Source organism: Nilaparvata lugens, chromosome X (genome assembly GCF_014356525.2).
Source record: "Nilaparvata lugens isolate BPH chromosome X, ASM1435652v1, whole genome shotgun sequence".
In the NCBI taxonomy this organism is placed as follows: domain Eukaryota; kingdom Metazoa; phylum Arthropoda; class Insecta; order Hemiptera; family Delphacidae; genus Nilaparvata; species Nilaparvata lugens.
Genome location: NC_052518.1, coordinates 51,310,545 through 51,334,353, shown reverse-complemented (window position 1 = coordinate 51,334,353; position 23,809 = coordinate 51,310,545). Strand labels below are relative to the sequence as shown.

General features: G+C 35.7%; 1 protein-coding gene across 1 annotated transcript in view; it reads left to right on the top strand.

Annotated features, from left to right (window-relative positions):
• LOC111048941 (neo-calmodulin) overlaps window positions 1-23,809 on the top strand; it is a 483,793-nt gene that overhangs the window by 249,065 nt on the left and 210,919 nt on the right. Inside the window, exon 4 of the mRNA XM_039443295.1 lies at window positions 5,766-5,875. Coding sequence (XP_039299229.1) covers window positions 5,766-5,875 — 110 coding nt within the window. The remainder of the gene's footprint in view (window positions 1-5,765; window positions 5,876-23,809) is intronic.

The window sequence follows — 23,809 nt, the reverse complement described above, 5'->3', positions numbered from 1 at the left end:
ATTGATACATGCTTTCCTGCTGTAGAAAAAAGATTAATGATCTAGCTCATTCACTTTAGCAGTTGCACTTTACTCAACTCAGTAATACTATCATTGAAATCTCATCTATATTGCTATCTGCAAATATGGGTATGTTTTAAATGTTACATTCAATTGATTTATCATTCTACAATCAAGTAGTATATTAAACTTTACTGCATCCAATTTTGCTTCAACTATGATGCTCCAGTTTCTGAATCACAATTTTTCTTTGGTGGTGCAGAAAATTGTATAAATCACTGAAATAGCATGTGCAGCTTCTAAGTTTTCATGGTTTTTTCATATGACTGATCCTTTAAAAACTTCACCACATTTCTCACAAATAATGTACATAGAGTAAGATCAATTAAAATAAAACAAGATGAATTGAATCTCTTCCATTAAGAGAAGTGAGAAAGAAACATAGAATGAGAGGGTAGTCTTGATAAGAATGTCTCAATGCATGGGAGGTTGTTATAGTATAGAGTGAGATTTCAGAATCAGTCTTTTATGTCAGTATTACTTGGATTAATATTACATTTTCACTTAGCATTGCTGCAATGACGAGTCATTGAGAGGAAGGACGATTCAGTTAAATCTGACAGTTAGACACATGCCTCAGCTCTGTTATTTCCTTGAGAAAAAATTTGTCACTTGGAAGATTCATTTCCCCATGCAAAAAGTGTGTGTAATTGGAGAAGCACATGGTATAGCCGACTGCATGCATAACTTCTCCTTCCTCTTCTTTCTCCATCTTCTTCCTCTCCTTCTTCTACTTCTTCCTCTCTTTGAAAGCTATTGTACATGATGGATTTTTTTGAATGTGATTATCGTTTCACTTAAATCTGGCAGTTAGATACACTTCTTCCTCCTTCTTCTACTTCTTCTCCTTCTTCTTCTTCTTCTTCTCCTTTTTCTCCTTTTTCTTCTCCTTCTTCTTCATGTGTAGAGAGAGAGAGTATGAGAGAGGTTCATTCTAAGGGACGGTGGTGGGAGGGAGAGAGAGAGGTTCTTCTCCTTCTAAGAGGCTTTGGTGGTGCGGCAGGAGCGGGGTCGGTGAGGGGTACATATGATGGTTGTGGGTGGTGGGAGGGGGGGGGGAAGTGGTAAAAAAACGCTCGAAAAACGGCAATAAGCATCTACTATTGTTTTAGTTACATTGTTTTAAAACACATGGACACTTTTTACATTTATGAATTATCTCAAAATAATAATGCAATGAATGAAAAACTGTTTTTTTTTCAAAATTGGAGTGTTTTATTGGTTTTCCAAAAATTTGGCACTTAGATCACTTTGAAATAAAAGCATTCAATTGTTGCAGCATGTTTGGCTTCCTGATCTCCATGCTCAATAGCTGATTTGAATTTATCGCAATTATTACAAGTGTCACGATGTGGCCGATGGAATGTAAGATTGAAACATGTATTTAATATATGTCTGTAGTAAGATAGAGTAACTGGCTACTCTCCTTGCTCCTCACAAAATAGCTTATAACACTTATACATCTTTTAAAATTCAAGTCTCTATTCAAATATTCTCTATCTGGTGTTCGCTGTCTGGAATAGTGACTACTATATCTGGGAAACATAGTAATATGTTTCTTGACCAAATCAGTTCTTTCCATTTCAATTTTATTTGTTCCGCCCTCTTTGATCTCGAGGTGAGATATCTGTTCCAGATATCTTCTTCTTAGTGATTATGTTTGTTACACGCTTGTTTGTAACATCTAATGTCTTTAGAAAAAAATCTTTGCAAACCCTCACCCCATCTAATAAGAATATTGACAAGAGATAGATTCCCCACGTACAGCATTCATTTTCTTCCTACTTGGCTCTCCCGAAATGATAGCAGAGTTCAGAAATGATTATTGCAATTCTCAACTTGCAAGCCACCAGTACTCAGAGAAAAATTTTTGGCGCCTTTCTTCACTTATATTTTCACAACATTTGAAGCGGTACTCATGTTTGTATTTCTGAAGTTTTCATTCATTGTGTACCTTACCCTTGCGGTCAGTATCTTTTTTCACCATGTTTCGTAGTTTTGAAGACTTCTGCCTTTTCCACTCCTCAGATCGTTGTGTTTTATTTCTCCCTGGATGCTTTAGTCTTTTGGCAGGAGGTTCTAGTTCAGCCGCATTTTCATCTGCAAGTAAATAAACATACCCTACATTGAAACTAAAAATAATACTGACATCATAATAACATGTCATTTATTATATTTCAATTCATTTAACAATAAGATATCTTTCTCAATAATCCATTCCATAACTCAAACTCACTTGGGAATCATTTGCATGAAAATCTGGTGTGGTACACTCACACAACTTCCCTTGCTCATATTTGAAAATACGATCAGACTTCTGTATATGTGTATATATAATTGTTTTCAGAGTACTCTTTCCTTTGTGTAAATTGTGAAATTCGATTATTTTTTTAGTCGCCATTTTTTTAAAGTCGTCAAAACAGCTGTTCTGCAGATGAAATATCTCGACTATGTGTTCTTTTTATTATCTGGCTACCTACCTACCTCATGCAGAAGAAGGAGGTTACCAAGTCCATTTCTCAAAGATGGGGTGGACCCCCCATTAGTTTCCCAGATAGGAGACTCATGCCAGTTGATAGAGCTGCACTCAATAGTGAACTTAAAAGTTTAATAGTGACTACACAGGGTATGAATTACTATACAAAAAACTATACAGGGTATGAATTTGAAAAAAATCGGTCAAGTTATTTTTGAGAAAATCGTGAAAAACATGGTTTTTTAGTAATTATCCGCTATTTTTCTCAAGAATATTACGGAGCTCCTGCAATTTCTCCAGAAATGAGACTCATGCCAGTTGATAGGGCTTATAGATAGCTAGAATTTATATGATATAAATTTGAAGAAAATCGTTAGAGCCGTTTTCGAGAAAACCGTGATTAACATGGTTTTTTAGTCATTATCCGCCATTTTTCTCAAGAATATTACGGAGTTCCTGCGATTTTCCCAGAAATGAGATTCATGTCAGTTGGCGGGAATTATGAATAGCTATCCATGGTATAAATTTGAAGAAAATCGTTAGAGCCGTTTTCGGGAAAACCGTGAAAAACATGGTTTTTCGGTAATCATCCGCCATTTTTTCCGCCATCTTGAATTGAATTCTATCGAATTTCTCACTGTCGGGTCCTCATGGTATAAGGACCTTAAGTTTTAAATTTCAAGTCAATCGGTTGATTAGGAATGGAGTTATCGTGTGCACAGACATACACACATACACACACACACACACACACACACACACACACACACACACACACACACACACACACACACAACACACACACACACACACACATACACACACACACACACACCACACACACACACACACACAACACACACACACACACACACACACACACACACACACACACACCACACACACACACACAGACCAACACCCAAAAATCATGTTTTTGGACTCAGGGGACCTTGAAACGTATAGAAACCTTGAAATTGGGGTACCTTAATTTTTTTGGAAAGCAATACTTTCCTTACCTATGGTATTAGGGCAAGGAAAGTAAAAAGTGGTTGATTTTGTCATACTTCATGTAATAATATTAATGAAATTAACTATTATTATCATTATTATTATTATTTATTATTATTATTATTATTATTATTATTATTATTATTATTATTATTATATTATTATTATTATTTTTATTATGCATCGGTGAAGTCATTAACAAAAAGATAATGTTATATCTTCATTAATAGTCTACTTAATAAATCGTAATGCATCACCTACACAAGAACCACATTGTTTCAGTTTGTGTCCTTGCTTCTTATTCTTTTTTTGTATTTTTGGCCAATAAATATTCATCAATTGAGGGGGTACAATGACATACTGTATCATAGATTCATTACTGAATAATTGAACTTTCCAATAAATTGAAAGCTACAATAGGCCTACTAGTTCAGTTAGACTGAAGACGTACCTGATTTTAATGACAACCAAACCTAGTTAGCTGTGTGAAAAATTAATTTATTAAAATAAAGGGATAATTTTTTTCAGTTTTAAATCATGCTCTGAATAATGTTAATGCTGAATGGCTTTTATAAAAATGTTCCATGTATTACACAGAGTAGAAAAAATCTTACCTTCCTCACTACTGCTAATCCCATCTTAGGCATTTTATTGGCAGGATTATAATCAGCATCATCATCAGTGTTATCTCAAAACAAAGCAAAATAAATTGATAAAAACACAAACAATTTAACCAAATACTAGATGGAAAATAATAAGAATACTACCTATCTTTCAAAGCCAAACAAATCAATAATTATTTCAATTTGAAAGTGGAGTAACCTAAAAAGCTGAGTTGAAGTTTTGTTATTACCACATTATTGAAGAATCAAAATATTCTAGAGTTGATGAAAATTTATTTTTTCAACTTACCTAGAAGAAGGCTGGAAGAGCTATCATCTAATAACTCCATCTTGCTGATATTTTGTGCAAATTAACCAGTAATCAATTTGGTAAGGCAACACACCGCTGTGATACACAGTGCAGCTCACATGTACCCCTTGGCCTCTTTTCTAGTGAGTAGTTTAATATTTTGTCGTTGGATCTCAACACATGACAGGAGAAGTAGTTGTATCTCTTGGCCACGAGATTATTACAGTGTTTAATGACCAGTTTCTGCACTTAACTCTATTTTCAGAAAAATGTCACTTATACCCCTTGGCTTCTCAGCCCTTCCTATGATATTGTAGAATGGGGGGGACAAACTATGTGCACCTTGACCCCCTCTTGAAAGTGCAAAAACTAATAATGAAGATCATCAAGCAGAGGCCACCTCGTCAGACCAGCTCTACAATGAGTTTGGTGTGATGGACATAAGACAGCTCCACTCCTTGGAAATAATTTGCAGACTACACAAAAACCCGGAAAGCTTTCAACAAAAGAAACCACAGTCATAACACAAGAAACAGAAACCTTCTTATTACGAACGTGGCAATATATCAACGACACTTCAACCACCTAGCACCAAAACTCCACAATCTACTTCCTGCACAAATCAAGTCAATAGAAAACCCAAGAAGATTCAAAACTGCTGCTAAGAACTGGATTATTTCAACTGGAAGACATCATATAGAAAACATAATCTCAAACAATATGTGAGCTCACTTACCCAACGTATTTGCAGTTTGCACCCCCACCCAAAGTATTACTACTACTAACACCTACTCTAGTACATGGGTTTCCCATAGTTGAGTAGGTTAATTTCCAATAGAATTAAATTCCATATTTTTTCATAAGCCTATTGTATTGTAGATATTTTGTACTTTTTATGTCTTAATTGCTTGTATTTTTTGTATTTAATTGCTAAAATTGTATTATATTGACAGCTGATCATTTGATAGATTGGAAAGAATGCTGCTAAGAAGTTTATTTATCGATTGAGCAGTACCGTATCTTCGATCCGAGTTCACTATTCAAATACATCAATATATGTATTTTGGGAGATGAGTAGTGAGATTGAATTCAACAGTTATGAAGTTTTTCAAGAAAAACTTTATGCATCATACATGTATCCTCTATAGCAAAATAGCAAAAATATACCTTCACTTGAATTCATAATAACGATCATTCAGGAATTGCTCCAGCTATAACTGAATTGCAAGAGAAATTTTCTTGGCGTATGTCCAGTTTCATGTTTATTATATTAAAACGGCAGCTATTGAAATCGTTTTTGTTTCAGGTGACGGTTACTTCAGCTTCGAGGAGTTTGTTGAAATTGTTTCTAATATGGGAGCTACAACCGAAAGAACAGCTGACCAAGAAGAGAAAGAGCTGAGGGATGCATTCAGAGTAAGTTCTATATGCAAAGATTGTTTTCACTGTAAGTTGAAAAAACTGTCAACCATTGACAAGCCATTGAAAATGCTGCGATGATATGAGGAGAGCTAAAAAGCTGGCTTTCAATGTAGGAGCAAAGCGTGCATTCTTGATATTAAGTATTGTGATTGATTTATTGCATTATACCCTTTATTCTCCAATTCAAAAATTTGTTCTTAGTTCCAATCTCCCCTTCCCACTACAATTTTCAATTGAAATACCAAACCATGTTATCCGAATGTAGAAATGCTTTACTAGATTTCAGTGCCAAGTAGTGAAACAATAGTGAGAGGCAGAGTTTCCACTGGTACCATACCAAACAGCAGTGGACGTCTGTGAAGTTGGCCCGGACGATGTCAGCCCTTTCAATGAAAATGTAATAATCGTTAGTTTAGCGTTAGTTTTGACAAATTTGAGGTTGTTTAGGTTTCAAGATTCCAAATTTGGAAGTTTCAAATTTTCGTCCGGGCCAACTTCACACCCCAGCCATAAACCACAATTCTCAATGAAATGAGTTGAAAACTGTGTAGATCTTTAGTTTAGCTTAAGTTAAGATTTGTTTTGACAAATTTGAGGTTTAATTAGGATTCTAGAAACTGTTTTTTTTTTCGGTTAGTTTTCGTGGGAGTGATGTTTTTTCAGCTGTTGAATTCTATTTTGAGAATAGAAACCCTGTAAATGTGATCAATGACCAGCACTGTATATGAGGGTACCCCCCACCACCCCCTAGAATAAAAAATTTTGTTATTCAACAATTTTTCTGTGGGTTATTTTTGGTGCCCTTTCTAATGATATCATTCATGAAATTTTGAGATCCACAGTTTTGGCTGGGGATTCCACATTAGGGGGTCCGAGCCCCCTATTACGGTAATCGATAGTTCATCTGTGCAAGGCGATGTTTCAGGATCTCCAGAGTTGATTGAGTTGGAATTCGAAACTGTAGTTATTCCTCCCCTTGATTTTCCAAAAATTTAGGGGGACATCATTTACCCTAAAAATGTAAATTTCGAAAAATCAATGATTTTCCCGATGCCTGCTAGTACTCTCACAGACTTTCTGATGGAAGATAGCATTGTCACTTGCCCCAGTTTGGCTAGGAATTTTTCAAATTTTCATTACTGATAAAAACTGATGGGAATTTCGTTCCCTCCCGCAAATCCTGGAACATGGTCGAAATTCTATTGTGAGGATCAAGTAATGTTGAGGCACTGAACAAAAAATTTCTTTTGGACTTTGCTGAGAAATGTGCAGTTCAAAAGTTGAAAATATTGGGGGGGTCCTGGAGGACCCCCAAGGTAAAATCGTTTTTTTTTTGCTATTTTTTATTCACTTTATTATCATTTTTGATCATTTTTTGACATATATCAACATTTCACAGTTCAGTGTGACTTTAAATTTTTCGAAATTGCCAAAAATCATACTGCCCCCCTCGAGTGCCCCCTGGATTCAATTTTCAGATTGATGATACACTATCAGCAGCAAAGATGGCAGGTTCCGTGATTCCAACATTGAAAACTGATGTAAAAAATACATAGACCATCAATTCATGACTGCAAAAATCCTCGAATATGAGCCAAAATTGACAAAAATCGAAAAATCGCCCTTGCATCCTCCCCTATATATTTTCATGGTTAGTTCCCGCAGGACTTTTTTTTCTGAAAATGTTTTTAAAAAAAATGAGGGGGCCGGGCCCCCTATTGAAAAAATCGATGTCTTATCTGTCCAAGTCAATATTTTGGGATCTTCTGAGTCGCTGGGGTTTGAAGTTGGCCCGGACGAAAATTTGAAACATCCAAATTTGGTATCTTGAAACCTGAACAAACCACGAATATGTCAGAACAAATCTAAACTTGAGCTAATCTAACGATCTACACAGTTTTTAACCCATTCTATTGATTATTGTCGTCGTTGCTGGGCGTGAAGCTAGCCCAGACGAAAATTTGAAGCTTCCAAAGTTGGTATCTAGGAACCTAAACAAACCTCAAATTCGTCAAAACAAATCTAAACTCGAAATAAACTTACGATCTACACAGTTTTTAATCCATTCCATTGAGAATTGTGGTCTGTGATTGGGGTGTGAAGCTGGCCTGGACGGAAATTTTAAACTTCCAAATTTGGTATCTAGAAACCTATACAAACCTCAAATTTGTCAAAACAAATCTAAATTCGAGCTAATCTAACGATCTACACAGTTTTTGACCCATTCCATCGATTATTCTATTGATTATTGTGGTCATGGCTGGGGTGTAAGGCTAGCACAAACAAAAATTTGAAGCTTCCAAATTTGTTATCTAGGAACCAATACAAACCTCAAATTCATCAAAGCAAATCTAAACTCAAAATAAACTTACGATTTACACAGTTTTTAATCCATTCCTTTGAGAATTGTGCTCTGTGGTTGGGGTGGGAAGCTGGCCTGGATGAAAATTTTAAACTTCCAAATTTGGTATCTAGAAACCTAATTGGAAAATTAAGGGGAGGAATAACTACAGTTTCGAATTCCAACTCAATCAACTCTGGAGATCCTGAAACATCGCCTTGCACAGATGAACTATCGATTACTGTAATAGGGGGCTCGGACCCCCTAATGTGGAATCCCCAGCCAAAACTGTGGATCTCAAAATTTCATGAATTATATCATTAGAAAGGGCACCAAAAATAACCCACAGAAAAATTGTTGAATAACAAAATTTTTTATTCTAGGGAGCCGTGGGGGGGACCCTCATATACAGTGCTGGTCATGGATCACATTTACAGGGTTTCTATTCTCAAAATAGGGTTCAACAGCTGAAAAAACATTACTCCCACGAAAACTAACCGAAAAAAAACAATAGTGGTGGTGGGAGGGTTATTTTTTGATTTTTGTCAATTTTGGCTCATTTTCCAGGATTTTTGCAGCCAAGATATTACTGTCTCTGTATTTTTCATATCAGTTTTCGATGTTGGAATCACTTAACCCGCTGTCTATGCTGCTGATAATGCATCATCAATCCCAAAATTGAATCCAGGGGGCACACGAGGGGGCCTGTGTGATTTTTTGCAATTTTGAAAAATCTGCAGTTACACTGGATGGTATAATGATGTTCGAATATGTCAAAAAAAAATCAAAGTCATCTAAATAGATGAAAAAAATATATGATGTATGGGAGATTCTACTTTGGGGGGTTACCCAGTACCCCTCAAATTTTCCAGCTTCTCGATGGTTAATTTTAAAGCAAAGTCAAGAGATACAATCTCACTCAGCACATAGAAATGAGGGTATTTATCATATAATAACTCGATGGGATGATATATGAGGGATGTAAGGGCAGTTATTCAATTTTTTTTCCAATTCTGGCCAAGGAAATTCTTGACCCTCACAATTTGGCATCAGATTCAGTTGTTGAGATAACATTTATTGCTCGTCGAAAATCACAACCCCAGCTTATTCATGCTTAAAATCAGATTCAGCAGCCAGAGAAACATTAGCTCTGTGGGAATAATCCAACAAAACTCATTAGGGGGATGCAAGGGCAATTTTTTTATTTTGGCCAATTTTGGTTAATAATCATTGAGGATCCACCATCAAACCCAAAATTGAATACAGGGTCACTAAAGGGGGGCTGTGTTTTTTTGACTATTTTGAAAAATCTGCAGTCTCACTGAACGATAGTCAGACCATAATTGAAAGTGATGGAAAAAGAAAAAAGTATGACAGAATTTACCTTGGGGGGGACCAAGGACCCCCTCAATTTTCTCACTTTTTCAATGCTTGATTTCATAGCAAAGTCAAGAGGAACAATCCTTCTCAGCATATCGAAAAAAGGCTATTTATCATAAATGAGAACTGGATGGATTGATATATGAGGGATATAAGTTCAATTTCTCGTTTTTTTCAAATTTTGGTCCAGAAAAGTTTTGACACCCACAATGTTGCAGCCAAAATTTCGTGGTTTATGTAATTTTTACAACATATTTCTTTTTTTAGATTACATATCTAGCTGTCTATGCTGCATAATAAAACTTGAAATAAATCTAATCCAGGGGGCACTAAGGGGGGACAATATAGGTGCTGTGTGATTTTCGGTAATTTAAATAATTCTACAACCACACTGGAAGGTAGAATTATGTTGAAGTATATCAAGAAATAATTGAAATGAATAGAAAAAAATGTAAAATATCAAATACAAGAGATTCAATTTTTGGTGTTACTCAGGGCCCCCTAAATTTTTCAACTTTCCAATGTTCAATTTCATAGCAAAGACATAAGGGACTATCATGTTGAGCACATTGGAATGGGACTATTTATTATATAAAAACTGTATGGGAAGACATATGAAAGATGCAAAGACATATGGAAGACTCAAACTACTAAACTACTATCCTACTCAGCACTGGAAAGTCTCAAGGAGTCCCAGCAGGCTCCTGGAAAACTATGGATTTTTTGAAATTTCCATATCAAAACTTGAACCTAGCCTATACTCTACCTGGCCTACCAAACTAATCTCACCAACCCTACCCTATCTATCCTTCTATAAATAACCTACCTATTTAACCCTCTATCAGTTAATCTACTTAAACAACCCCACCTAAGCCACCTTACATAAATTATATTATTCAACCTACTCTATTGCACCCCACGCAAACTACTCTACCACTCCACCATACCCAACCAACTCAACTTATAACACCCTACCTGAACTAACCCACTTAAACTATGTAACCTAATCTTGACACCCTAACCTACCCTACCAAAGATAACCTACTCAATCTACTCTACCTAATCCACCTTACCTAAACAATCCCACCTAACCAACTCTTCCTAATCACCTAACCCACCCTACCTAACCTACTCTACCTGACCCACCCGACATCAACTACCATACCCAACCTACTTGGGCGGGCGAAGCCCCAGGAAAACTATGGATTTTTCGAAATTTCCATATCAAAACTTGAACCTAGCCTATACTCTACCTGGCCTACCAAACTAATCCCATCAACCCTACCCTATCTATCCTTCTATAAATAACCTACCTATTCAACCCTCTATCAGTTAATCAACTTAACCTACCCCACCCAAGCCACCCTGCATAAATTATGCTATTCAATCCACTCTATTGCATCCTACTAAAACTACTCTACCTACCCAACTTCACTCAACCTACTCAACCTAAGCCATCCTATCTGAAATAACCTACCTGAACTATTCAACCCAATCTTGACAACCTAACCTACCCTACCCAATATTACCTACTTAATCTACTCTACCTAATCCACCTTATCAAAAAATACTACCCAACTTAAGCCACCCTACCAAAACTAACCTTCCTAAACTATTTAACCCAAACTTGACACCCTAACCTACCCTGCCCAAGATAACCTACTCAATCTACTCTACCCAATCCACCTTACCTAATCTATCCCACCTAACCAACTCTCCCTAATCACCTATCCCACCCTACCTGACCTACTCTACCTAACAGACCCAACATAAACTACTGTACCCAACCTACTTGGGCGGGCAAAGCCCGTCCCCCAGCCGGAGTCCGAAGCGCGGAGGCTGCTACTCACCCCTGTACAGTCATATCACTCATGGTGGTGCAGGGGGAGAAGCCCCCGCTGAGCACAAAGCGCAAGTTATATATATACTATGGCTGGAGCGTTTGAAAACCTCCTGACAAGGATGGTTGATGTGGTGGTTGGTGCTCTGTTGGATTCGATTGACAAGTGGTTGAAACCATAGGAATAATTATGATATCTGGAAATTTTTTATTTTGGAAGGCTCCAGGACCCCCCCCCCCACCACCAATATTTTCAACTTCTGAACGGCACATTTAGTGAACAAAAGTTTAAGAGAAATTTTTTGTTCAGCGCCCCTTCATTACTAGATTGCAAGGATAAAATTTCGACCTGTGTGGGTGGGGTGCAGGGGGGAGATTAATTTCCGATGATTTTTGCATGATGGAAAATTTGAAAAATTCCCAGCCAAACTGGGGCATCTGACAATACCAACTTCCATCAGGATGTCTCTAGGTGTCCTAGCAGGCATAGGGAAAATTATTGATTTTTCAAAATTTTCATTTTGGGGGTCGATAATACCCCCCTCAATTTTTGGAAAATTGAGGGGGGGAATAGCTACAGATCCGAATCCATGGTCAATCGACTCGGAATATACCAAAACATTGCCTTGCACAGACGAAACATCAATTTTTCCAATGGAGGGCCCGGCCCCCTCATTTTTTTGAAAAAAAATTTCAGAAAAAAAGTGTGAAATTCCCAGCAAAAACTGTGAATCCTATAATCTTTTGAATAATATCATTGGAAAGAGGACCAAAAAATAACCCACAGAAAAACTGTCAAATAACGAATTTCAAAATTCTAGGGGGGCGTGGGGGGACCCCCATATACAGTGCTGGTTATGGATCACACTTACAGGTTTTTTTATGCTCAAAATCGAATTGAGCAGTCAAAAAAACATCAGTCCTGAGAAAACTAACCATGTTAATATCAAGGGGGGATGCAAGGGCGATTTTTCAATTTTTGTCAATTTTGGCTGATATTCAAGGATTTTTGCAGTCATGAATTGATGGTCTATGTATTTTTTACATCAGTCTTCAATGTTCGAATCATGTAACCTGCTGTCCATGCTGCCGATAGTGTATCATTGAACCGAAAATTGAATCCAGGGGGCACTCGAGGGGGGCTGTGTGAATTTTGGCAATTTTGAAAAATCTGCATTCATACTGAACTGTGAGATGATGTTGATGATTTGAAAATGATCAAAAGTGATAAAAAAGTGAATAAAAATAGCAAGAATAACAGATTTCACCTTGGGGGTCCTCCTGGACCCCCGCAATATTTTCAACTTTTGAACTGCACATTTCTCAGCAAAGTGCAAAAGAAATCTTTTGTTCAAAGCCTCAAGATTTTTCGAAATTTCCATTTCAAAACGTGAACCCAGCCTATACTCTACCAGGCCTACCAAACCAAACCCACCAACCCTACCCTATCTATCCTTCTTTACCCAACCTACCTATTCAACCCTCTATCAGTCAATCTACTTAACCTACCCCACCCAAGTCACCCTACATAAATTATGCTATTCAACCCACTCTATTGCACCCCAATTAAACTACTCTACCTACCCCACCATACCAAACACTCAACCTAAGCCACCCTACCTGAAGTAATCTACCTAAACTATTCAACCTAATCTTGACAACCGAACCTACCCTACACAATATAACCTACTTAATCTACCCTACCTCACACACCTTATCAGAAAATACTACTCAACCTAAGCCACCCTACCATAACTAACCTTCCTAAACTTTTTAACCCAATCTTGACACTCTAACCTACCCTACCCAAGATATCCTACTCAATCTACTTTACCCAATCCACATAACTTTAGCCATCCTACTCAATCAACTCTCCCTAATCACCTATCCCACCCTACCTAACCTAATCAACCTAACCCACTAAACATAAACTACCGTACCCTACCCTACCCTGGCCCACTCAATCTACTCTACCTAATCTACATAACCTTAGTCATCCTACCTAACCCACTGTGCCTGACCTTGCAAAAGATGATGAAAAAGATAATTTTGAATGAAATTTAGAATTTAGAAATAGGCCGACACATCTAGAAAATACCTGAGTCTATACCTAATTCATGCAGATGAACGGGCTAGAGTCAAGAAAACTTCAATTAATCTTGCCATGCCTGATTTACTAGGTTTCTACTATAAACTAACACTACACTTTGAAGTAATTAAAAAATACAAACAGCTTCAATAAACATTGGCAACTAAAATCGAACAACAGAAACAACAATTTCATGAGTGTTACTTTGTTGACATTCTTCATCTGATTCGGGGGCGCATTACTATCCCTGTTTAGATAGCAATATGTCACAAAACCAAACAATATCAGTCATAAAATAACAAATTAATTTCAACATGAAATTACTCAAGAAAGAAAAGCCCGTTGAACCCAAATTTCATCGATAGTAACCCATATAACCCATTTCCTAATAATTTTGAATCCCCACTCTTGATTGACATTCTCGAATGAACCTTTGTTTCACTACACTGCACTTTCGTTGGTCTGTACGTTGCTTTATCGTCGGGGTTACAGTACCTTGTTTTTGGCGGTGAACTTTTATGGGTTGAATTTGGCTTGACGGCGACGTCCTCTTATGTCCCTAGACCTGTCGTCTGAACAGGTGTCTTCATTACAATGTATTACAGCATTAATTTCTAACTCTTCCTACAATTCATCAAAAGCTAAAACAGGAGTTATCTATTGATTACAATTAATTAAATTCTCTCATTCTATTTGAATCCTAATTTTATATAGATTTTTATCTTTAAACTACTGATTCTTTGTATCAGAATTAATGGATCTTTCTTCACAAATAATTCAAAAGTTCTGTTATAATTTAATAAATTATCGTTCAGTTAAAAGCCTTAACGCCATGAGAAAACACAGTCAGAAAAATATAAAATTGAGTCTTAAACTCAATATGAACATAATCTTAAAAATTTCATTCCAATTTAAAGGCTATCTTCCTGACTTTCAGCAATACTCTATGATAATATATTTCCAGAAACAATAACTCAAATGTAACGTAACTGAAAACTTTCTATACTTCTTTAGAAAAAAAAATTTATAATTATCTTCCATCACTAATAAAATCAAAAGGATTATTCTCAATCAATATTATTAACTTGAAAAATAACAGGCTTTGTTAATACATTACTCTTATGGAAGTTTCAATCAATTAAATTCCCTAAATTATATTTTAACCTTATTTTACATACTTTAGCGGTTATTTGAAGAAACAATTATTCGTACATGATGAAGAAACACAATTAAACTTTTCAGGACATGGCACTATTAGAAAATTTAAACTTTAATAAAAATAAAACTAGCTCCTACATTAACTAATGATTTAAACTTGTAAACCTGCCCAAGAAGGGTGAAACATAATGACTACATCTTTACTCTCCTAGTGCTCCTAGCAAAGTGTCCTCCGAAACGTAATCTGGTCTCGCGGCTGGGAATCCCCCCACTACTGTATTTAGAAACAGGTCTCCTATTGGGCGAGGGGAATCAATTTGACCAATCATCTCGTGGCTTCTAGAGCCTTTGGACCAAATAGTAACTGCAAAATCGGTAGTTTGTTATAATTTCAATGCTTGCTGTTTTCCAGCTTATCGCACTCCATGTCGCGACAGGAAGGCTAAGTTTTAGAGATAATTCCATAATCTACATTCCTCGATGACTCGGAGCCACAATTTTTGAATATCTATCATGGGAAACTCGAAGTCATGGTCGTTCATAATAGAGAGAGAAAATCATTTATTTCGCTAACTCACTTACAATAATGGCTCTAGTCTATTGCGTCTTAAATTTACTATTATAACTTGGGAAAAGGCCTGAATTAAAATTAGTGCTCGGCACACTCCCCCTCCTTATGGTGTGAAACACGCAAAAAGAAATCTAATCAGGATATGTTACCATAGAGGCATTCTGTGTAATTTGGAGAGTCAAATTTCTGGATTGATAGTAGGATCCATTTTGAAGCGGGCCCTCTTCAAAAGAAATCACTTTAATCATTCCGAAATTCAGCAAAATGTATAACTAATTGAGATTTGTGGCAAGAGTCTTTAAAACTGTGGCAAGAGTCAGGACAAAACAATATGATCGTGTCCACCTTTTAAGTAGGTACTAAAGACGGACCGAGTATAATAATCTTGAATACTTCAATCACTCTATTGAGTCCCTGGTTATTTTCTTGGCAAACTCTAACAAGGAAAACGTTTATAAGACATCATAGTTTTAATTGGTTCTATGTTATTCTGCTGTTGTAAAATATGAAGTACGTTGATTATAATAGTAAAGGATGAAACTTTTTCACTCTGCTGAATGTATTGAAATCTAACTATCATTACTATAGAGTTGAGAGTGCAACATATTTTTAACAATATAAAGCAATTCAGTAGGCAATACTATTCTACATAGACTACGATTCAAAGATTATAATGGTTGAAACTGCAACTCTAGCGAGTCATCGGAGAGCAATGACACATGCTTGATGTACATTCCGTAGCTATGAAACTTTTCTATCCATTATTGTATTCCAGCAGGAAATCTCGATCACTGAATTGTATTAAAGTGAACTAAAATGGAATCAGTTGAACTGAATAAACCTATGATAAGATTATAATTGTATTAATCATGGAAGGTAAACTAATTAAAAATAGGGATATCAACAAAATAATATGAAATATAAAGCGAATAGAATATAAAATATGAGGCCTTAGACATTATTCTTATTATTTTGTGAATGGGAATATATTTCATCTATATGTACTAACTCCTAACTATGTGAATGTATAATTCTTAACTATGAATGGATGAGTATTAAGCGATAGAAAATGGGTATAGTAACTTATAGAATATTATGATAAATCGTCTTATGCTAAATAACTTATTATTATTATTAGAGACATCACGTACATACATTGTCACATAGGATAATATGACTGTTGATAACTTCAAAAATTGATAATCACCCGATTTGCCAAACAATCAATTATCTACTACCGTGAGAAAACTGTACAATCATTTCATTTACCGCGAGTATGCAGCCGATCAATGAAATAAAATTAAACCTAATTCACCTACCTAAATATATTTAAGATTACGAGGTTAATAACATAGTTTAATGACTAATCTAGTTGCACAAGTTATTTACATTCCGGAATTTCTTCTATATACATTATATTGTCACGTAACAAAATCTTTGACTAATAAACCCTTCATGAACCCGTAATGAATCCTTCTAACAAATAAGGTAAATATCTTTATCATAACTCTTTTTCACTTTTCTCCTTCTCATTCATTAGGAATCATCTCGTTGAGTGTATAGAGACAAGGCTATAGAGTGGCGCCATACTCACAAAAACTTATCCAATTATAACTCACGACAAAAAATTTTGTCTTCAATAGACTGATCTGTTTCCTATTTTTCAACATGACTCAAGCGTGATTTTGCATTATAATATTCCAGTAGGAAACCTTTACGACAGAATGCTAGTCAAAACAAAACTATGATCGAGTGCCAGGCTATTACTTATCGCAAACTCAAAGTATGTGACATTTTCTCTAAACACTGGAAGGGCATGATTTAATAATATGAAAATTCAGCTCGATCAACTAGCTCAGGACTGCTAATGCTTGACTTCTGATTATCAACATTATGAAATTCACCAATACATTAACACATTAATAGACTACTATTACACTATTACTGATTCTCAAGTTCACTGACATTTTCAACCTTACTGGAGCCTCACATAATTATTTCTCAACAATAAACTTCATATCCAACTAGTTTCAATTACTCTACTAGATCGCAAAACATCCCAACTTATTCACATGGAAAACTTGATTGCAATTTTACTATTAATCATTAAATAATTTATCATTTCATAAAGATTTTCCTATTTTTTTTTTTTATTTATTAATTCTTTTTGACTACTTATCTCTAAAGGGTCCTACTACTATTAATTACCTCAATTTAATTTTCCCAACACAAAATTCTATTTCCTTTTTGACACGAATTTTCCTACATATTTCTACCTTCATTTCAAATTCAACTAGAAGAATTTCACTGTTAATTTTATTTTGATTTAACCCGTTCAGTACTGTTCCAATATTTATTTCTACTTTCACTGATAACCATTTTAACATTACCTAGGTACTCGAAAAAGTTTCTCTGTTATTTTATTTGTATACCTTAACTAATCACTTTAAATATTCATTGTCTAAAACCTTCAATTTTCGTTACCATACCAAACTTCTAAGCAACTTTAAACTCAATATTACCCCTTTTTTTTACTAATTATTACTTGTGTTTTTGCGGCTGACTTTCCTACCAAACATTAACGAACCTTTTGACTGGGCTTCCCTAAACTGCATTACGCTGATTGTTTTCCTTACAATCACTACGAAGACTCACTAAATATTCTAGATTTCGGTTTACGTTATTCTACTGACGAGCCCCATAACTCTCGAATGAACCAGACCGTTTACTAGATACAAAAAAATCTCAGCTCACACCATCTTCGGTGCCTTTCGCTAAAATTAAACAATTCCACCGTACAAATTTGCAAGGTTAGTCACAGCTAAATTCCTTGATTTGTTACATGGACAACTTTCGGGCAGTGCTCCGTTCTCTCTGGACACGGACCTACACTCGCGCCGATTACCTAAATTCAACAACAACAGACATAGGCAGGACATCCCCGTGTCCTCCTCTAAATCTTGAGTCTCAACTAAACAAAAAAATTCCCCACAGCCTACAGGAAACGTCATCAACACAACGGATTTTTACACTATCACTACGCATGCCTACCGCAAAAATCACACCTAAAAAAATATTTCTAATAATAAAACTGATTCGCCTTTTCGAGAATAAACATTACTGATAAAGGGACTTAACAACCTCATCTCAAACAACTTATTTTTATACAAATTCCCAAGGATTTGATCATCGTTTCAACTTTAATCTACAATATCTAATTATTTAGTTTAAACATCTCAAGGCCAAAACTACTCATCAACTTTTCAAAACTACATATCAACAATAACTAATAAAACAGTTTCCTATTTATTCTCTGACTACCTTCGATCTACCTAAACTTATCAAAAAAAATTTCCTATTTTCCTCAAACATTCTCCCATAATAATTTCCGAATTTTCCTAATTTACTTGGGTTGACCTTTAAAATCTCAATATTCACTTTCACTACTACTATAATGATATTCAACTACCAGACGTGAGACCAGAATACGTACGTTGACATTACAATAATTTCTATCATCATTCACGGAATTACAGAATGCAAAAAATTTATTCAGCACTTAGAATCAGTTGTTTTTCACCTATGCTAGTTTCTTCTACTAATTTTCATTCTACCGTTAAACCTTTAATTTGTCAATAATCAATTTCAATATAAAGTTTTAGAATACTTTCAACTTGAGCTTCAATGATACCTAACTTTATCTTTAAGAACTTCAAAAGATTTTCATTTTAATGGATTTACTGAACTGAATAACATTCCTATTTCATCTACAATTATTTAAACTTCAGAAAAATTGGAGTAGCAACTATAAATATTATTCATTCAACTCCAAACCCAAAATATTGACAGTTAACACGTTCACAGAATGAATTATTGAGTATCGACTCAAAATTTGATTTTGTTTTTTAAATTTGAATTTCAGAGGTATAAAATGCTCTGTAGCAGAGTCGGCGCAGATGTTTTATCACCTTTTAAAAGATGATAAAAAAGATAATTTTGAATAAAATTTAGAATTTAGAAATAGGCCGACACATCTAGAAAATACCTGAGTCTATACCTAATTCATGCAGATGAACGGGCTAGAGTCAAGAAAACTTCAATTAATCTTGCCATGCCTGATTTACTAGGTTTCTACTATAAACTAACACTACACTTTGAAGTAATTAAAAAATACAAACAGCTTCAATAAACATTGGCAACTAAAATCGAACAACAGAAACAACAATTTCATGAGTGTTACTTTGTTGACATTCTTCATCTGATTCGGGGGCGCATTACTATCCCCGTTTAGATAGCAATACGTCACAAAACCAAACAATATCAGTCATAAAATAACAAATTAATTTCAACATGAAATTACTCAAGAAAGAAAAACCCGTTGAACCCAAATTTCGTCGATAGTAACCCATATAACCCATTTCCTAATAATTTTGAATCCCCACTTTTGATTGACATTCTCGAATGAACCTTTGTTTCACTACACTGCACTTTCGTTGGTCTGTACGTTGCTTTATCGTCGGGGTTACAGTACCTTGTTTTTGGCGGTGAACTTTTATGGGTTGAATTTGGCTTGACGGCGACGTCCTCTTATGTCCCTAGACCTGTCGTCTGAACGGGTGTCTTCATTACAATGTATTACAGCATTAATTTCTAACTCTTCCTACAATTCATCAAAAGCTAAAACAGGAGTTATCTATTGATTACAATTAATGAAATTCTCTCATTCTATTTGAATCCTCATCTTATATAGATTTTTATCTTTAAACTACTGATTCTTTGTATCAGAATTAATGGATCTTTCTTCACAAATAATTCAAAAGTTCTGTTATAATTTAATAAATTATCGTTCAGTTAAAAGCCTTAACGCCATGAGAAAACACAGTCAGAAAAATATAAAATTGAGTCTTAAACTCAATATGAACATAATCTTAAAAATCTCATTCCAATTTAAAGGCTATCTTCCTGACTTTCAGCAATACTCTACGATAATATATTTCCAGAAACAATAACTCAAATGTAACGTAACTGAAAACTTTCTATACTTCTTTAGAAAAAAAAATTTATAATTATCTTCCATCACTAATAAAATCAAAAGGATTATTCTCAATCAATATTATTAACTTGAAAAATAACAGGCTTTGTTAATACATTACTCTTATGGAAGTTTCAATCAATTAAATTCCCTAAATTATATTTTAACCTTATTCTACATACTTTGGCGGTTATTTGAAGAAACAATTATTCGTACATGATGAAGGAACACAATTAAACTTTTCAGGACATGGCACTACTAGAAAATTTAAACTTTAATAAAAATAAAACTAGCTCCTACATTAACTAATGATTTAAACTTGTAAACCTGCCCAAAAAGGGTGAAACATAATGACTACATCTTTACTCTCGTAGTGCTCCTAGCAAAGTGTCCTCCGAAACGTAATCTGGTCTCGCGGCTGGGGAATCCCCCCCACTACTGTATTTAGAAACAGGTCTCCTATTGGGCGAAGGAAATCAATTTGACCAATCGTCGCATGGCTTCTAGAGCCTTTGGACCAAATAGTAACTGCAAAATCGGTAGTTTGTTATAATTTCAATGCTTGCTGTTTTCCAGCTTATCGCACTCCATGTTGCGACAGGAAGGCTAAGTTTTAGAGATAATTCCATAATCTACATTCCTCGACGACTCGGAGCCACAATTTTTAAATATCTATCATGGGAAACTCGAAGTCATGGTCGTTCATAATAGAGAGAGGAAATAATTTATTTCGCTAACTCACTTACAATAATGGCTCTAGTCTATTGCGTATTAAATTTACTATTATAACTTGGGAGAAGGCCTGAATTAAAATTAGTGCTCGGCACACCACCCACCCTACCTAACCTGCCAATGATTGGGCAGGCAAAGCCCGCATCCCAGCTGGAGCACTAAGTGCAGAAGCTGCTACCCAACACTATACAGTAATAAAAGACGATTGAGTGGGCAAAGCCCGCCTTCCAGCTGGAGCGCAAAGCGCGGAGGCTGCTGACCCACCCCAAATAGGGGTGCAGGGGGCAAAGTCCCTGCCGAGCGAGAAGTGCGAGTTATATATATACTATAGCTGGAGCGTCTGAAAACCTCCTGACAAGGGTGGGTGTTTTGGTGGTTAATGCTTTGTTGGATTCGATTGACAAGTGGTTTAAACCATGGGAATAATAATGATATCTGGAAATTTTCTATTTTGGGGGTGCTCCAGGACCCCCACGATATTTTCAACTTTCGAACGGCACATTTACCAGCAAAGTTCAAGGGAACTTTTTTGTTCAGCGCCCTTACATTACTAGATTGCTAGAATAAAATTTCAACTGGGTTGGGTGTGGTGTGGGGGGGAGCTTAATTCTCGATGATTTTTCCATGATGAAAAATATGAAAAATTCCCAGCCAAACTGGGGCATCTGACAATACCAACTTCCATCAGGATGTCTCTAGGTGTCTTAGCAGGCATTGGAAAAATTATTGATTTTTCAAAATTTTCATTTTGTGGGTGAATAGCTACAGTTTCGAATCCTAGCTCAATCGACTCAGAAGATACCAAAACATCGCCTTGCACAGACGAAACATCGATTTTTTCAATAGGGGGCCCGGCCCCCTCATTTTTTAAAAAAAAATTTCAGAAAAAAAAGTGTGAAATTCCCAGCAAAAACTGTGAATTCTTTAATCCCTTGAATAATATCATTGTAAAGAGGACCAAAAATAACCCACAGAAAAACTGTCTTATAACTTACAGGTATTTTTATGCTCAAAATCAAATTCAGCAGTCAAAAAAACATCAGTCCTGAGAAAAAAAACCATGTTTATATAAAGAGGGGGATGCAAGGGCAATTTTTCGATTTTTGTCAATTTTGGCTGATATTCAAGGATTTTTGCAGTCATGAATTGATGGTCTATGTATTTTTTACATCAGTTTTCAATGTTGGAATCACGTAACCGGCCATCCATGCTGCTGATAGTGTATCATCAAACCGAAAATTAAATCCAGGGGGCACTCGAGGGGGGCTGTGTGAATTTTGGCAATTTTGAAAAATCTGCAGTCACACTGAACTGTGAGATGATGTTTACATATGTCAAAAAATGATCAAAAGTGATAAAAAAGTGAATAAAAATAGCAAGAATAACAGATTTAACCTTAGGCGTCCTCCTGGACCCCCCCAATATTTTCAACTTTTCTCAGCAAAGTGCAAGAGAAATTTTTTGTTCAGTGCCTCAACATTACTTGATCCTCACAATAAAACTCCGACCGTGTCCCAGGGGGTGTGGGGGTGAACGAGATTATCATAAGTTTTTTTGTAATGGAAATTTGAAAAATTCCCAGCCAAACTGGGGCATGTGACAATACTAACTTTCATCAGAAAATCTTTGAGAGTACTAGCAGGCATCGGGAGAATCATTGATTTTACGAAATTTCCATTTTTAGGGTCAATGATGCCACCCTCAATTTTTAGAAAATTGAGGGGGGAATCACTACAGTTTCGAATTCCAACTCAAAAAACTGTGAAACCTATAATCTCATGGATGATATCATTGGGAAGAGGACCGAAAATTACTCACAGGAAAACTGTCAAATAACAAATTTAGAAATTCCAGGGTGGCGTGGGGGGACCCCCATAAACAGTGCTGGTTATGGATCACACTTACAGATTTTTCATGCTCAAAATCGAATCCAGCAGTCAAAAGAACATCAGTCCCGCGGGAACTAACCATGAAAATATATAGGGGGGGATGCAAGGGTGATTTTTCGATTTTTGTCAATTTTGCCTAATATTTGAGGATTTTTGCAGTCATGAATTGATGGTCTATGTATTTTTTATATCATTTTTCAATGTTGGAATTACATAACCTGCCATCTATGCTGCTGATAGTGTATCATCAATCCGAAAATTAAATCCAGGGGGCACTCGAGGGGGGCTGTGTGATTTTTGGCAATTTAAAAAATCTGAGGTCACACTGAACTGTGGAATGATGTTGATATATGTCAAAAAATAATTGAAAGTGATAAAAAAGTGAATAAAAAATAGCACAAAAAAACGACTTTACCTTGGGGGTCCTCCAGGACCCCCCCCCTATTTTTTCAACTTTTGAACTGCACATTTCTCAGCAAAGTCCAAAAGAAATTTTTTGTTCAGTGCCTCAACATTACTTGATCCTCACAATAGAATTTCGACCATGTTTCAGGGGTTGTGAGGGGGAACAAAATTCCCATAATTTTTTTTCAGTATTGAAAATTTGAAAAATTCCCAGCCAAACTGGGGCATGTGACAATACTAACTTCCATCAGAAAGTCTGTGAGAGTACTAGCAGGCATCTGGAAAATCATTGATTTTTCGAAATTCCCATTTTTAGGGTCAATGATGTCTTCCTCAATTTTTGGAAAATTAAGGGGAGGAATCACTACAGTTTCGATTTCCAACTCAATCAACTCTGGAAATCCTGAAACATCACTTTGCACAGATGAATTATTGATTACTGTAATATGAAACAGTATGGGAAGAAATATGAGAGATGCAAAGGCAGTTTT